The 18,233-nt window shown below is 49.9% G+C and overlaps 1 protein-coding gene across 1 annotated transcript in view; it reads right to left on the reverse strand.

The window, feature by feature from the left end:
- The window catches only part of LOC132461137 (transmembrane protein 198-like), a 33,816-nt gene extending 21,097 nt beyond the window's left edge, over positions 1-12,719 (reverse strand). Inside the window, exons 1-3 of the mRNA XM_060056182.1 lie at positions 12,658-12,719; positions 854-867; positions 481-675 (exon numbers count right to left, since the gene is read on the reverse strand). Coding sequence (XP_059912165.1) covers positions 481-675; positions 854-867; positions 12,658-12,719 — 271 coding nt within the window. The remainder of the gene's footprint in view (positions 1-480; positions 676-853; positions 868-12,657) is intronic.
- Positions 12,720-18,233: the final 5,514 nt, after the last annotated feature.

The following is an 18,233-nucleotide window of genomic DNA, read 5'->3' on the forward strand; positions in this document are numbered from 1 at the left end:
GGAGAGGGGGAGAGGGGGGAGGGAGAGCGAGAGGAGAGAGAGAGAGAGAGAGAGAGAGAGAGAGAGAGAGAGAGAGAGAGAGAGAGAGAGAGAGGGGGGGAGAGAGAGGGGAGAGGGGGAGGGAGAGAGGGGGGGAGAGGGGGAGAAAGGGGGAGAGGGGAGAGAGGGGGAGAGGGGGGAGAGAGAGAGGGGGGGGAGAGAGGGGGGGAGAGGGGGAGAAAGGAGGAGAGGGGGAGAGAGGGAGAGAGGGGAGAGGGGGAGAGGGGTTATTATAATATAAAGAGCAGGCCGGTCAGGAACATCACCGCCTTGAAGCAGCGGTACCCTGGAGAGGGGAGGGGGGAGAGGGGGAAGAGAGAGAGAGAGGGGGGAGAGGGGGGGGGAGAGAGAGAGAGAGGGGGGGAGGGGGGGGAGACAGAGAGAGAGAGGGGGGGAGGGGGGGGAGACAGACAGACAGACAGGACAGACAGACAGACTCACCGAAGAAGCAATACACGATGCCGAACAGGACCCCCACGGCGCAGACCACCGATGGAACCACGCGGTGGCGCCCCCCGGGCTCTGGCACGCCCCCCGCCCCCACCGGCCGCAGAAGCTCCGCCTCCCCGCCGGGCCGTGGCCCCCCTCTGTCGCCCCCCGCCCAGGTGGGCGTCAGCCCCGCCCACGTGGTCAGGTCTCCGTCGCCATGGTGATCGATTGGTTAATTGGAGTGGGAGACGGTGGAGGAACACGATTGGTCTCCCTGAGAGAGATGGGGGCGGGGCTGGGGGGGGGGGGGGGGGTGTGGGGGGGGGGGGGGAGGGGGGAGGGCATGGGGTCGGATGGGGGGAGGGCACTAGGGAGACCGTCTCACCTGCATGACGCCACCTGAGGGGGGAGGAGGGGCGAGAAGAGGAGAGACTGATTAGGCTCCTCTAATGACAATCAGGTGTGACGAGGTCCAATCGTCCTCCTAATTCATTCACATTAACGTTCACAGTCAGGCGTTTATCAGACGCTGTAATCCAGAGCGTCTTACAATAAGTCCATTAGTCTTTAGAAAGAGAAACAACAATACATCTCTGTGGGTGTAGTGAGGGTGTTTGTAGAACCAAGGGCTAAGCGATTCCCCACTTCCTCATGATTAGCCTCATTTGTTTAGTCAAATCTGTGTCCTTCTGTGGTTTAAAGGCCGACACCAGAAGCAACAGGATCAACACAAACATGTTTTACACGTAGGCAGACTCCCCACTGCCTGTGATAGCTTAGCCTCTGGCCCTACGCTAACCCTAACCCTAGCCCTAGCCTCTGTTCAGAGTACGGAGGCCTAAACGGAGAGGCTCAGATTAATGGAGGCCTTACTGCTACCACCACCACTGCTGGATACATGAAGAACAGAGGTTCAGTAGACAGGATTTTCCATTGCTGCTGCAGCAGTAGGAATCCATCAAGGTGAAGATCAAGTGTGTGTGTGTCTGTGTATGTTTGTGTGCGTATGCATGTGTGCATGTGAGGTGTGAGGTGTGTGTGTGTATGCGTGTGTGTGCATGTGAATGTGAATGTGTGTACGTGTGTGTGTATGCGTGTCTCTCCGTGTGTGTGTGTGTGTCGGGGGGTTTCTAGGTCAGACCGGCCGTCCGTTACGCAACCTGTCTGTGAGGGGGGGGGGGGCTCATGGAATTTACACCACGCTCCCAGACTGCTCTCGACCGTCCGGAGTTCAACACAGAGCGACCCACAACGGTTCACACACACACATTCACCCATCCCCCCCCCCGCCGGCGGAGTCGCCCACTCAGGGCGACAGACAGCTGATCAGGAGCAGTCAGGGTGATGCGTCTCGCTCAGGGACACCTCCACACTCAGCTAGCAGGAGCCGGGGATCAAACCAGCGACCTCCATGTTACCAGCCAACCCACTCTACCTCCTGAGACACCGCCGACCTGGTACCGTAACATGGACTGAGACACATGTTGACCTGGTACCGTAACATGGACTGAGACACATGTTGACCTGGTACAGTAACATGGACTGAGACACATGTTGACCTGGTACAATAACATGGACTGAGACACATGTTGACCTGGTACAGTAACATGGACTGTTTTATATGTGCTCAGCCTATAACCTTCACTGACTCCTTTCAATTTTTTGACTCACATATCAGCCATCATTTGAAATGGGACATTAACACCACCCACCTTATCAAAAAGGCAAGTCAGAGACTTTATTTCCTAAGACAATTGAAAAAGTTTCATGCCAACAAAAACCTTTTGGTGCTCTTCTACAAAGCCATCATTCAGTTCACTTCCACTTTATTTCGCCAAGTATACAGATACTAGGAATTTGATTTGGCATTCTCCATGCAGGCAACACACAGTAAAACAGAAAGACAAAAACACAAGACAATGACAAACAGTACCATTGTGAGCAATAAATTAATAGCAATGGAGATATTGCAGTGTTAAATACAATTAAAGTGCAATGGAGTCCAAGTTTAAGAGTTAGTTAGGAGGGCTATTGCTTGGGGGAAAAACTGTGGAGGTGGCGTGATGTTTTTGACATAATAGCCCTGTTCCGCCGTCCAGAGGGGAGAAGATTAAACAGACTATTGGCAGGATGGGAGGGGTCAGCCACAGTCTTCACAGCTCTGTTAATGGTCCTGGCCATTGAAAGCGTCATCACATCTTCATTCAGCGTCTGGAATGGGAGCTCTGACAGTCGCACCAAGAGGAAATTAGAGAGAGTTGTCACCAAAGCCTCCAACATCACTGGTGACCTTCCATCAGTCCACTCTCTGTATGCTGAACGCAGCTTGAACCGAGCAACCAAGATCATCAGGGACACCTCACATCCGAGCCATGATCTCTTTCAACTTCTGCCCTCTGGAAGACGCTATAGATCTCTGAAGACTGGAACGACACACTTCAACAGCTTCAACAGCTTCAGCAATTAGACTCCTGAACTCCTGAAGATTTGCAACTCTACTAATTTATTTATTTTAATTTATCCCCTCCCGTTATTATTCCCCTCTCACCCCCACCGGACTGAGCTACAAAAAATACCACCAACTTTGTTGTGTTGCAATTAGTGTTTCTATTCTATTCTATTCTAACATGGACTGAGACACATGTTTAGCTGGTACCGTAACTAGGACTGAGACACATGTTGACCTTGTACAGTAACATGGACTGAGACACATGTTTAGCTGGTACCGTAACTAGGACTGAGACACATGTTGACCTTGTACAGTAACATGGACTGAGACATATGTTGACCTGGTACCTTAACATGGACTGAGACACATGTTGACCTTGTACAGTAACATGGACTGAGACATATGTTGACCTGGTACCGTAACATGGACTGAGAGACATGTTGAGCTGGTACAGTAACATGGACAGAGACACATGTTGACCTTGTACAGTAACATGGACTGAGACATATGTTGACCTGGTACCTTAACATGGACTGAGACACATGTTGACCTTGTACAGTAACATGGACTGAGACATATGTTGACCTGGTACCGTAACATGGACTGAGAGACATGTTGAGCTGGTACAGTAACATGGACTGAGACACATGTTGACCTGGTACAGTTACATGGACTGAGACACATGTTGACCTTGTACAGTAACATGGACTGAGACATATGTTGACCTGGTACCGTAACATGGACTGAGAGACATGTTGAGCTGGTACAGTAACATGGACTGAGACATATGTTGACCTGGTACCGTAACATGGACTGAGAGACATGTTGACCTTGTACAGTAACATGGACTGAAACATATGTTGACCTGGTACCGTAACATGGACTGAGAGACATGTTGAGCTGGTACCGTAACATGGACTGAGAGACATATTGAGCTGGTACAGTAACATGGACTGAGACACATGTTGACCTGGTACAGTTACATGGACTGAGACACAGGTGTGCTCATCAGTGAATCACCTGCAGCTCATTGTCTTATTGTCCAGATGCTGCACACTGTGCAGCAGTACACACTTTGTAACGGCAGGCAAAGGAAGTGCTACAAGGAAAAAGGAAGAAGTATGTGATTTGGAACGCGGCCCTCAGCTTTCTCCAGCTCCTACCATCACACAGACTTCACCTGAAGATGACCTCACATCCTGTCACTGACTTCCTGTCCATCCCCTCTCTGCCCCTCTCTACCACTGATGTCCTTTTCCAAGTGTGTGTGTGAGTGTGTGTCCAGATTCATGCAACACATTTCAACGTAACAATCATACACGGTTACGTGCACGCTCACAAACACACACATTATAAATCATAATAATCTTTTATATCGGATTACAATGTTGCTGCAGAGCCTCTCATTTGTGTAAGTATGTGTGCGTTAGGGGTTGATCTATGTGTGTGTGTGCGTGTGTGTGTTTCTGTGTGAGAGGTTGATCGCTCTGTGTGTGTGTGTGTGTTTGTTAGGGGTTGATCTGTGTGTGTCTTGTACCATAGGATCATCCTCCGACGCACAACCACAGAATGCCAAACACACAAAACAACACAAAACCATGCTTAGCTTCTCAGCCTGCCTCATTCTCCTCTTCTACTTCCTGTCTGTTGCCATGACCCCGGTTGGATGCTGCCTGGCATGGCGACCGGGGAAAGGAGTCAGGAGTCGGTCCAGGACACCAGCCAATGGGGGAGCGGTATAATCTCCCATAGCAACAGACTGGCAGCCAATCAACGGCTCTGTGTGTGTGTGTGTGTGTGTGTGTGTGTGTGTGTGTGTGTGTGTGTGTGTGTGAGAGAGAAAGAGAGGGAATGAAAAGCAAAAATATGCAGGACCCATCGTGCGCATCCAGACACACAATGAACGCACACACAAACACAATAAAGTCAAGCCCCATACACACACACCACATACCCAGGGCCGTTGCTACAATTCCTGGGCCCCTAGACAAGATTTACTGATGGGCCCCCCTGCACTGAATTGTTGACGGGGGGGGGGGGGGGGGGGGGGGGATGGAAGGAGCAATTGTTGACCGGGGAGAACAATTGTTGACGGGGGGGGGGGGGGGGGGTACTATGGTAGTACTATGGGCTGGTAATAAAATAATATTTTAAAATAAAAAGGACTGTTTTTTTTTTTGTGGGCCCCCCCTGAGCTGTGGGCCCCCTGAATCGTCATCACCTTTCACCCCTTATCGACGGCCCTGCACATACCTCACACAAACTCTCTCTCACTCTCTCTCTCCACTGTCCTCCCCTGACTCTCACACTCACACACACACACACACGGTCACACACACACACACACACACACACACACACACACACACACACACACACACACACACACACACACACACACACACACACACACACACACACACGTTCCCCCCCACCCCACCCCCCCCGTCTGGTGTCTGTTTGTCTGTGACGTAACTCCTCCCTCTCATCAGCTGATACGAGGGGAGTCAGAACAGAGACACCACAACCTTTGCCTGCAGCGCATGGCACTACAGAGACTAGCAAGAGGCTACAGAGCTACAGAGACTAGCAAGAGGCTACAGAGCTAGCTCCGTGCTACAGAGACTAGCATGAGGCTACAGAGCTACAGAGACTAGCACAAGGCTACAGAGCTAGCTCTGTGCTACAGAGACTAGCATGAGGCTACAGAGCTACAGAGACTAGCATGAGGCTACAGAGCTAGCTCCGTGCTACAGAGAATAGCATGAGGCTACAGAGCTACAGAGAATAGCATGAGGCTACAGCACTAGTGCCGTGCTACACAGACTAGCATAAGGCTACAGAGCTACAGAGACTAGCATAAGGCTACAGAGCTATAGAAACTAGCATGAGGCTACAGCGCTAGTGCCGTGCTACACAGACTAGCATAAGGCTACAGAGCTACAGAGACTAGCATAAGGCTACAGGGCTATAGAAACTAGCATGAGGCTACAAAGCTATAGAAACTAGCATGAGGCTACAGCGCTAGTGCCGTGCTACACAGACTAGCATGAGGCTACAGAGACTAGCATGAGGCTACAGCGCTAGTGCCGTGCTACACAGACTAGCATAAGGCTACAGAGACTAGCATAAGGCTAAAGATCTATAGAAACTAGCATGAGGCTACAGAGCTAGCTCCGTGCTACAGAGACTAGCATGAGGCTACAGAGCTAGCATAAGGCTACAGAGACTAGCATAAGGCTACAGAGACTAGCATAAGGATACAGAGCTACATAGAATAGCATGAGGCTACAGAGCTAGCTCTGTGCTACAGAGACTAGCATAAGGCTACAGAGCTACAGAGACTAGCATAAGGCTACAGAGCTACAGAGACTAGCTCCGTGCTACAGAGACTAGCAGGAGGCTATAGAGCTACAGAGATTAGCAAGAGGCTACAGAGCTAAAGAGACTAGCATGAGACTACAGACTTAGCTCTGTGCTACAGAGCTAGCCCTAGCTCTGCGGTATAGTGCTAGCTCTAGCTCCGCGCTACAGAGCTAGCTCAAGCTTGGCGCTACAGAGCTACAGAGCTAGCTCAGCGTCGACCTACATAGCGAGTGACCTGCGGCGCCACGCTGGATTAAATCATCTGCTCATCGTTTGACTCTGTGTGCCGTCATGACGATGAGGGTCTGGTCACATGACCTTCTGTCTACCGCTAAACTGATCTGACCTTTGACCCCCAGCAGCTATTTACAGAAATTAGAATGTGATCAATCAATCAGGCACTGTGTTGTGGTTGTTGATGTAGAATACAGTTTCAGTCGCACACATACACTCACAGGTTACAAACAGACACACACACACAGATTACAAACAGACACACACACAGATGAACACGCACACACACAGGTCAACACAACCTGTCGCCTTGACCCGCAACACAAGCCTGCATCACCACGTGTGCGGGAGTCAGAGCCCCGCCCCTCCACGGCTCCGCCCCCTCAGGGCGGTGGTGTGTGAAGGGCTGACGTAGTGTAAGACAGGCTGTTGGAGGAGGAGGAGGAGGAGGAGATGACGTAGGGTAAGACAGGCTGTTGGAGGAGGAGGAGGAGGAGATGACGTAGGGTAAGACAGGCTGTTGGAGGAGGAGGAGGAGGAGATGATGTAGGGTAAGACAGGCTGTTGGAGGAGGAGGAGGAGGAGATGACTTAGGGTAAGACAGGCTGTTGGAAGAGGAGGAGGATATGACGTAGGGTAAGACAGGCTGTTGGAGGAGGAGGAGGAGGAGGAGGAGATGACGTAGGGTAAGACAAGCTGTTGGAGGAGGAGTAGGAGGAGGAGATGACATAGGGTAAGACAGGCTGTTGGAGGAGGAGGAGGAGGAGATGACGTAGGGTAAGACAGGCGGTTGGAGGAGGAGGAGGAGGAGGAGATGACGTAGGGTAAGACAGGCTGTTGGAGGAGGAGGTGGAGATGACGTAGGGTAAGACAGGCTGTTGGAGGAGGAGGAGGTGGTGACGTAGGGTAAGGCAGGCTGTTGGAGGAGGAGGAGATGACGTAGGGTAAGACAGGCTGTTGGAGGAGGAGTAGGAGGAGGAGATGACGTAGGGTAAGACAGGCTGTTGGAGGAGGAGGAGGAGGAGGAGGAGGAGGAGATGACGTAGGGTAAGACAGGCGGTTGGAGGAGGAGGAGGAGGAGGAGATGACGTAGGGTAAGACAGGCTGTTGGAGGAGGAGGTGGAGATGACGTAGGGTAAGACAGGCTGTTGGAGGAGGAGGAGGTGGTGACGTAGGGTAAGGCAGGCTGTTGGAGGAGGAGGTGGTGACGTATGGTAAGACAGGCTGTTGGAGAAGGAGGAGGAGATGACGTAGGGTAAGACAGGCTGTTGGAGGAGGAGGAGGTGGTGACGTAGGGTAAGGCAGGCTGTTGGAGGAGGAGGTGGTGACGTAGAGTAAGACAGGCTGTTGGAGGAGGAGGAGGTAGTGACGTAGGCTAAGGCAGGCTGTTGGAGGAGGAGGTGGTGACGTAGGGTAAGACAGGCTGTTGGAGGAGGAGGAGATGACGTAGGGTAAGACAGGCTGTTGGAGGAGGAGGTGGAGATGACTTAGGGTAAGACAGGCTGTTGGAGGAGGAGGAGGTAGTGACGTAGGGTAAGGCAGGCTGTTGGAGGAGGAGGTGGTGACGTAGGGTAAGACAGGCTGTTGGAGGAGGAGGAGGAGATGACGTAGGGTAAGGCAGGCTGTTGGAGGAGGAGGAGGAGGAGGTGGTGACGTAGGGTAAGGCAGGCTGTTGGAGGAGGAGCGGAAGTGACTGATGTATTTATATACATGCACACACACACGCCAGACCTAGCCACACACACACACGCGTGAGATAACTGTCAGGAAAAACACACACACACACACACACACACACACACACACACACACACACACACACACACACACACACACACACACACACACACACACACACACACACACACACACACACACACACACACAGTGTCATGGCCCAGAGCTGTCATCTTCCAGGGAGTTCAGGTTAAATATAGATTATCTATACATATAAAGATATATAAAACCTCTCAGCTACAAGACATCAGCTGCCAAATAACTCAACAATACCAGAATGTCTGTCTGGGAAACACCAATTACTGACTGACTGACTGACTGTGTCTGTGATTACCTGGTGCAGCTGGAAACTAATTTATTGTAATTTATTGTTTGATGTGTACGTTATGATAAGACCTATCTTTTAGCGTTCACCTCAAATGACTCTTCAAAGCAGTGCCAATATTTAAAGGTCCCATGACATGCTATTTTATGTATTCTTTAATATAGGTATTAGTGGGCAACTAACACAGTATTCAAAGACGTTCCCTAAATTCAGCCGTGGTGCAGAGTTACAGCCACTCCGAGCCAGTCGCACATTGAGCTTCCCCCAAATGCGCTGTTTCGGTGGGCGTGTCAAGGAGGAGGGTGGGGGTGTGGCCCTGAGCAGCTTGCAGCCACCATGCGCTCTGTTTACAGTGGATGTATCGCAATGGCGAGGCGCACACAGCCTTTAGCCGTGTTCTGTAAATATTCTAGAACACATGGGAGTCCTGGAGCTCTATATCTAAATATTATCATATAGCCTACACAGATATCTATATCATATAATATATATTATCACGGCCAAAAGCTGTGTGAGCCGATATTATGAATCTCAAACGACCGCGTTGGGTTCTCCGACGTTCCTGGTTCTTCAACGTCCACATCAATGTGAATACACACACTGTAACGCAAGTGTTTCTTGTCGGTTCTTTGACGTGTCTTGTATTTCCACAACGAGACTGTCGTGGGGGTTATCTGAGCCATGGTTGAGAAGGAATTGGGGGAAAGGAACTTTGGTTTGACTCGCTGAAGTACATGAACTGCGACATGCCGCCGGTTGCCGCGAGGCACCATCGCCCGGCAGCGGGCAGCCGGCAGCAGGCAGCGTGCGGTTCAGTCGACTTCAGGTTGATGTGAAAGTGGAAGAACCAGAGACGTCGCAGAACCCGACAAAGTCGTTTGTGATTCATAATATCGTCTGGAGGCGCACACAATATGTTATATGATATAGATATCTATGTATTATATGATATTATTTAGATATAGAGCTCCAGGACTGTAACGCAAGTGTTGTACACTTCCTTGTTATTTGGATAACCGTTCTGCTGTTGGTGTGATGGCGCATAACACGTCGGACTCTCGTATCTGGTATTTCTACAACGACACTCGTATTGGGGGTTATCTCAGCCAAGGTTGAGAATGAATTGGGGGGAAGGAACTTTGGCTTTGACTCCCTCAAGAACATGAACCACGACATGGAGGAGAAAGGGATTGTTGGCGGCGAACGTCTCCCGCTTGAGCCCCGCTGAGGGACCACGGAGGTGCATAAGCGCTGCCCGGCAAAGATCCCTTTCTCCTCCTTGTCGTGGTTCATGTTCTTGAGGGAGTCAAAGCCAAAGTTCCTTCCCCCCAATTCATTCTGAACCTTGGCTGAGATAACCCCCAATACGAGTCTCGTTGTAGAAATACCAGAGACGAGAGTCCGACGTGTTATGCGCCTTCACACCAACAGCAGAACGGTTATCCAAATAACAAGGAAGTGTACAACACTTGCGTTACAGTCCTGGATCTCTATATCTAAATAATATCATATAATACATAGATATCTATATCATATAACATATTGTGTGCGCCTCCAGACGATATTATGAATCACAAACGACTTTGTCGGGTTCTGCGACGTCTCTGGTTCTTCCACTTTCACATCAACCTGAAGTCGACTGAACCGCGCGCTGCCTGCTGCCGGCTGCCCGCTGCCGGGCGATGGTGCCTCGCGGCAACCGGCGGCATGTCGCAGTTCATGTACTTCAGCGAGTCAAACCAAAGTTCCTTTCCCCCAATTCCTTCTCAACCATGGCTTAGATAACCCCCACGACAGTCTCGTTGTGGAAATACAAGACACGTCAAAGAACCGACAAGAAACACTTGCGTTACAGTGTGTGTATTCACACACACACATGTGGCGCTCGCACGGTCGAGTCTCATTGGCGGGCCAACGTCTCTGGGCGGGCCAGGCAGAGTAAGGGGAGGAGCTGAGATTCCTGATGACGTCATGAGCACAGACATTCCAAATCAGCGCGCTTGAGCCTCCGTTTTTTCAAAGGCGAGCAGAACAGCTAGTGCTAGTTTTACACCAAACGCAAGTTTTAGCCACTGGGGGACCATAGGCAGGCTAGGGGAACTCATATTTATGTTAGAAAACCTCCCAAAGTGAGATTTTCATGTCATGGGACCTTTAAATATTTTTTAACCCTTCAGCGAACAAAAGGAAACGGCTGATTATCATTTAGGGGGCCACTCAATGACGCATCATCAACACTCCCACTGAAGTGGTGCTAGAAATACCAAATTTCTACTCGTCATTCATATATAAGGTAATTTACACTTCCTACAGAGAAAATACTACCTCAGGGGTAGTATTATTCAGGAGATTTTCAGGGTTGAAATGTCAGGATATGTTGTTCACACACACAGCCTATCAGGAGAATAGCCGGAGAATATCAGGACTTACACGTGTGTCTGATTGCAGTTAGTGTGTGAGCATTTGATTTCATTATAAAATTTGTCAATTTATCGGTAACAGGGGTAATTGTTCAATGGAAAGTGTAGTATACTATGCATGCATATAAATTATTAAAACGGAACCGGGACATGGAGGAGAAAGGGATGACAACCGAGGGAGACAACCGCGGTCAACAATCCCTTTCTCCTCCATGTCCCGGTTCAGTCTACTCCAGATTGATGTGGAAGTGGAAGAACCAGAGACGTCGGAGAACCCGACGCGGTCGTTTGAGATTCATAATATCGTCTGGAGGCTCACACAGCTCTTGGCCGTGATAGTATATATTATATGATATAGATATCTATGTATAATATGATATTATTTTGATATTGAGCTCCAGGACTCACGCCGGAGCACCCAGATTGTTCTAAAAATATTTACAGAACAGGGCCAAAGACTGTATGCGCCTCGCCATTGCGATACATCCACTGTAATCAGATCGCATGGTACCGTGGCCGCAAGCTGCTCAGGGCCACACCCCCACCCTCCACCTTGACCCGCCTCTCAAAAACTGCAAGTTTTTGAGAGACTCTCACTCTCACATTGGCATTTCCATTGGCATTTCCAGTCCCACATGTCCCACACCGAAGCCGGTGGCAGATGACCGTGGTCCTCACAGCCGGCCCACTTGAAAGTGTGAACGTGGATTTGTGAGTTTGTGAGTGCGTGCATGTGGGTTGGTGAGAGTGTGAACGTGAGTCTGTGAGGGAGTGCATGTGTTCGTTTTATTTCTAACATTATTCTCAACACAGACATTTACATCTATAGTCTGGCGTTATAATTGATTTACCCCGGGTGTACTGTGGAGTGGGCTGTTTTATTAGCAGGCTAGTATTGCCCGTTGCCGTGCGCTAGCCTAGCACGAGCGAACTCTGCAACTAGAAGGACTGGATGAAATGTGTTGAAAACTGTCTCCAATGATAAAGAACACCAAGAGTCAGGGCACGTTTAACCTGGAACGCAGGACAGTAAACAAGCTTTCTCCTCCATCGCATCACAAGAATTCCACCCTCTCTCTCTCTCTCTCTCTCACTTTCTCCCCCCTCTCTCCTCTGTTCTCTCTCTGTTGCTGTTTACTTCCTCCACTCTTACTCGTTATTCTGTCTCCCCCCCCTCTCCCTCTCTCCGTTACTGCTTCCTTCCTCCACACTTACTCGTTATTCTGTCTCCCCCCCCTCTCTCCCCCCTCCCTCTCTCTCTGTTACTGCTTCCTTCCTCCACAGTTACTCGTTATTCTGTCTCCCTCTCCCCCCTCCCTGACTCAGTAAAGTGCTGAGTGTTACCTGAGGATCCCACAAATTAATCTGCATGTCAGCAGCGAAAGGCTCAGAGGTTAAACTAAAGTCGGTCCGTCTGTATTCAGACAACCTCTCCAGTACCTCTAGGGAGGAATCACTTTCTGCACAGATATAAAAAATGTGCCAATAATGACCCAGTATCTCGCCTCATATAGGTCAGTTCAGTAGTCAACCGTGTTGTGATCATCACGTGGTTTCTATCAGGACATCGGTAGGCCGCTGACTGCCTGCAATACTCCGCTTTACCCTGGGATGCCACTCGACTCCTGAACACACAAACGACCACCCAACACACACACCTTTTGTCCGGGACATCCACCTGTCGTGATCTCCACGCGGTGACGTCACGGGTGAGCGTCATCGATTCCAACAGAGGGACCAGTTCGTCCTCAATACACAATATAAGACTCTTTCAAATACAGATACAGATATATAAATCCAGTGTATTGGTTTAACTGAATGCCTTCCCGCTGCCCATGGGATAGGCCAGACCTACAGACGAACGGGCATTAAACCAGCATCTTTAATGCTCAGAGATCGCGGTAGTTGGATGAATCACCGCGTTATTACAATAAATAAGATAACTACAGCAGCCGATGGGTGTGGAGACACACACAAGGACCAGAGACGCCCTGACCGTGAGGTCCATTGACGTCCAGGCCGGGACGGATGTGACAACCTCCCCATCAGACGCGGCCTCCAAGCGGCGGCCTACATGTCTGCGCCCCGGTCGATGAGGAGGTGGACCACCGCACACACACGAACACATAAACACACACACATGAACACCCACCCTCATTATGACAGGGTGAGGATGAACTCGGAGCAGAGACGCGCAAAAGAGCAGGGGATGATTATAAAGAGCGCTGTAACTCTGTAAGGTATTCCGCCCCTGCGCTAGAGGCGGCGTCTCTTACCTTGGCGCGTAGTTCGCGCGCGGCGCGCTGCTGCTGGTGCATCTCGAGTGAAGCGACGACTGGAAACGACGTCCGCGACGTGAAATCAAGGCGCGCGTAACACCCTCACCGTGTCACGCACGCGGGGGATTCCGGTCGTCAGGTTATTTTGTCCGGTAACGCGTCTGTGCTTCCCCCGGGAGACGCGGTGTGCGGTGCGGTGTACTGGAGGCGCTACATCCTGATGGGTCAGCTGAGTTGCACTGTCCGCGTTTATTGACGCGAGCCGCAGACGCGCGTTGACCGGCTCGATCCGGTTCCAGGGTGCTCAGATGATCCTGTGGCGATGAAGATAATATATAATATGATATATTATGATATCATATCATATCGCTCTTGCGGCGCTCCAGTGCGACGCGGTGGAGGTGGCTGCCGCGTCGGTATTCGACGCAGCGCTGGAGCGTACCATGTGTTGGGGGCGCGCCCCCGCGGGGCTGCGGTACGTGGTACGGTCCGGTTCGTTCAGACAGATGTGACAGGTTCTCCTGATTAAGTGATTTGACTGAATTCCAAAAAAGTAAAATCCCAACCTCTTAATTAAATTAATTACATTTAAAATAAACTGAACGTTTAAGAAATATAAAAGTTAGTTGATTCTAACTAGATTTTCTTTAGCATTTTAATTGAATGAGAAATTAATTTGAATAAAATCAACGCTTATAAATCACCACTTTGAAGTCAACATGTTATAATCGTTATATTTGAACGCAGTGAAACACACTTATTTAGAAAAGTAAAAACGCTGCGATGTATATTATCAAGTAGTTATGGTCGTTAAACATCAGAATACATCATAGGATTAATATATATATATATATATGTAACCGGCCTCATTCAAGCAGCCTCCATTAGGTGACGACGGAGAAGTAGGACACAGGGTTGATCTCCACACGAACACTTTTATTTAGTAGTGACCCACCTGTGTCACACAGAAACAGTAGGGGGCGCAACCGCCGTCAGATTAGCTTGTGGAAACCAATTATTCGGTTGACGTCAGACCACCGCAAGCATTTATAATATAAACGTTTACAAAATCTCAATAAAAAACACAGAAATAAAACATACAAAGAAACCCCTAATGGGAAATGTACATACAGTGACCCACCTGTGTCACACAGAAACAGTAGGGGGCGCAACCGCCGTCAGATTAGCTTGTGGAAACCTGAACACAACGTGGTCGGATGAAATATATCAACGGGCATCCCACACATCAGCTGACACTACCCCCCACCCTCGCAATGTACATTGTCATCCATCGTATAAAACACATTTCAATGACAGTATGGCGGCAATATGTACAATTAAACAGAATAATATCAACATATGAAACAGGAGCCACGAGGAGCGCGACTTACCAATTATTCGGTTGACGTCAGACAACCGGACGTTGCGTCAACCGGCGTTACAGACAGCGCGAAGTTCGAAGACTTTTCAAAATAAAAACACAAACACCACAACGGGTGAAACAATAAAACTAAACCAATAAATGAATTGGGGCGGAATCTATAACACAACATACAACACTTGTTACATTCACCCCTCCTAGATTCCGCCAAAATCACATCACACCACAGCAGACTCACGGACACCCGCACCCACCCGGCAAGGACATACGGCGGAACCACTGGTCCCACCCTCAAGCCCGAGGCCGCCTACACCAGTAGACCAGGGGAAGACCATAGCCAGTCACTACCCCACCTGTGAAATAATGTGCTGCCTGTTACACCACACAAAATGTCCCACCCTGCCTAGGTGCTGTATCCCATGTCAAGCCCACTGCCTGTGAGTGGATCACACCAACATCAAAAAGGAGAGAAAATCCTATGGTATCACGAAACCATAACCTGCCCCATTGATTCTATCAGTCGGTGAACTGGTTTTCTAACCCTCCCCCTACGGGAACTAGCAACATCCTGCAACGTTGTGGAAATATCACAACCGTCACCCCCAAATGAAGGCATAGAACTGGACACAAAACGAGGGGCATGAACATTTAAACCACTCTGCTCTGCCTGTTGCGACTCTGACACTTCATCACTACTCATGTCCGACGTGTGCAAGCGACCACCAACCACCCCCACCAGCGCCTCAGACATGATAGATGACTCCGAGTCAGTTTCCACAGAGGAGTCCTCAACCTGACTCTCTTGGCTCACTGTCAAATCCACATAATTTACACTAGAGGAATAACTGTGTCCCTGATCTAATGGTCCGGACTCTGATCCGTCCCCACCAAGATCGACACTCGTGTCGCCTTGCTCCACATCTTCCCCCACAGGGAGAAAACTGATGTCCAAAATCAAATTGCGATGCACTACTCTGACAACGCCTTCGTCATTTTCCACCCGGTACGTGTGAGTATGCAAATTCCTGTCCCTGACCGTGTACACCCTGGGGCTCCACTTATCAGCCAATTTCCTCTTTCCCAACACTCCCTTATTGGCAATAAGCACCCTAGCGCCCACGTCAATACAAGTTCCCTTGACTTTCCTATTGTAGCCCCTGGCCTGTCTGTCCTGTTCTTTCACTGCATGTTCTTGTGCAATACCAGCCGCCTCATGAAGATGTGAAACTAGAGTACGCACATAGTTCTTGTAGTCTACAACTACTGGGTCATGCTGTACTCGTTTGAACATGACATCCACAGGGAGCCTTGGGACTCGGCCAAACATAAGCTGGAATGGGGCATACCCTGTCGTTTCGTGCACCGTGGCGTTATACGCAAACGTAAGTGTTTGTATCTGCTGTGGCCACTTGTCCTTCTCCCTCAAGGGAAGAGACCGCAACATTGAGCCCAACGTGCGGTTGAAGCGTTCTGTCCCCCCGTTACCCATGGGATGGTAAGCAGTAGTACGAGACTTTGTGACCCCTGCAAGCCTAAGTAGCTCTGCGATATGTTCGCTTTCAAAATTAGCCCCTTGGTCAGTATGTATACGCTCAGGAAACCCATACACACAGAAGACATGGTCCCACAGTTTCTTAGCCACTTGCTTTGCTGTCTGATTCATGCATGGAAATGCGTGCGCCAACTTAGTAAAATGATCCGTGACTACCAGAACATCTACTGATCGCTGTTTGTTGTCCTCCGCACTCCAGAAATCTAAACAGACTAGCTCCATAGGGGCAGAAGTCCTGATACTTTCAAGCGGGGCGCGAGCCGAAGGCTCAGGGGTCTTAGCTAGGATACACCTTGGGCAACACTTAACGTATTCTTTAACATCCTGCTCCATTTTGGGCCAAAAGAAATGTTGCCTGGCCAGGTGTAACGTTCTAGCCTGTCCCTGATGCCCTGCTGTGTTGTGCAAACCATGCAACGCCTTTTCTTTCAAACTCTCAGGTAGAACAAACTGTTGCCTTCTTTGCTTGGTAAACTGGTCCTTAATGACCCGGTACAGAACACCATCGTGCACTTTGAGCCTTTCCCACTGCTTCATTAGCGCTAGATCCCTAGCACTAAACCTGGCTCTCTCTCGCCTCGATGGGCGCCTCCTGCGGATGACAAACGGCACAATCCTAGAGATCGTATCGTCATGCTCCTGGCAACGCTGGAGCTCATCGAGTGTGAATACTGGCAGTGAGTCCTGTCCTGGCGGTACTAGTCCTTGTACCGACTGTGCCAATTCCACCGCCCTTGACCCCACCGCCACATCCCATTGATCATGACACTCTAAGACCGCCCTAACGGCGCCGCTGTCCCAACTCCCAGGTGACCCATGCCGGCTAGACACTTCACTACACTCTGGTTCCCCCGCCTGCTGGCACAAGACTTTCAACCGGAAAGTATCTTGGATGCCAATATAATCGACATTCTCTGACTCTGTCAGTAAATGGTGATACTGTTCTGTGATGAGCCTATGACTCACTGGCCTAGCGAAAGGGTCCCTGCTGAGCGTGTCCACGACAACATTTTTCGTGCCCGCAATGTGTTTCAAGTCGAATGTGTACGGTGCTAGTTTGGACACCCACCGTTGCTCGCATGCGTCCAGTTTGGGTTTGGTCAAGATATAGGTGAGGGGGTTGTTGTCCGTCCATACTGTAAAATGGGTTCCCCTCAACCAGTGACTAAACTTGTCACACACGCTCCACTTGAGTGCCAAGAATTCGAGCCGATGCTCCGGGTAATTCTTTTGCGAACTACTGAGGGTTTTACTTGCGAACGCAATGGGGCGTGCTTTCTCCTCGCCTTCTGGCACCTGTGACAACACGGCTCCTAGGCCATCTAATGACGCGTCAATCGACAAAATAAGGGGTCGGGTGAAATTTGGGTGCGACAGAACAACACAGTTGAGCAAACTGTCCTTCAAATTCTCCACTGCCCTGTCACACTCATCAGTCCAATCAGCTGGGACAAGCCGGCGATATGACCCCACCTTCGAGTTCTTTTTCGTCCTCCCCCGCCTCTTTTGTCCACCCGTAAGTGCGAAAAGTGGTTTGGCTACAGCCGAGCAATTTGGGATGAAATGTTGGTAGTAAAATACCATGCCTAGAAATGACTTTATTCTCTTCACCGAGGGTGTGCAACCGTCATTCTCCATCAAATGTGCCTTGTTCATTTTTTGAATGGCCTCCACCTTTGCTGGGTCTACGGACACTCCATTTCCATCTACAATATGTCCTAGAAACTTGATGGAAGACCGCAGTAAATAGCACTTTTTGGGGCTCAACTTCAAATGGTACTGCCTTAGTCGTTGAAAAACCACTTCCAGTCTGTCTAATGCTTCCTTCTCTGTCGGGGCAAACACAAGCAGGTCATCGAGGTAACACAACAGACTGCTGAAGTTCAAATCCCCAAAGATGCTAAGCATCATGCGCATAAATGATGCAGGGCTGTTGCAAAGCCCCATGGGCATCCTGTTGTACTCATAGAGCCCCATTGGAGTCGTGAATGCTGTGTACTTTTTGTCACCCTCAACGGGAAT

Source organism: Gadus macrocephalus, chromosome 7, assembly GCF_031168955.1.
Source record: "Gadus macrocephalus chromosome 7, ASM3116895v1".
Taxonomy (NCBI): Eukaryota; Metazoa; Chordata; class Actinopteri; order Gadiformes; family Gadidae; genus Gadus; species Gadus macrocephalus.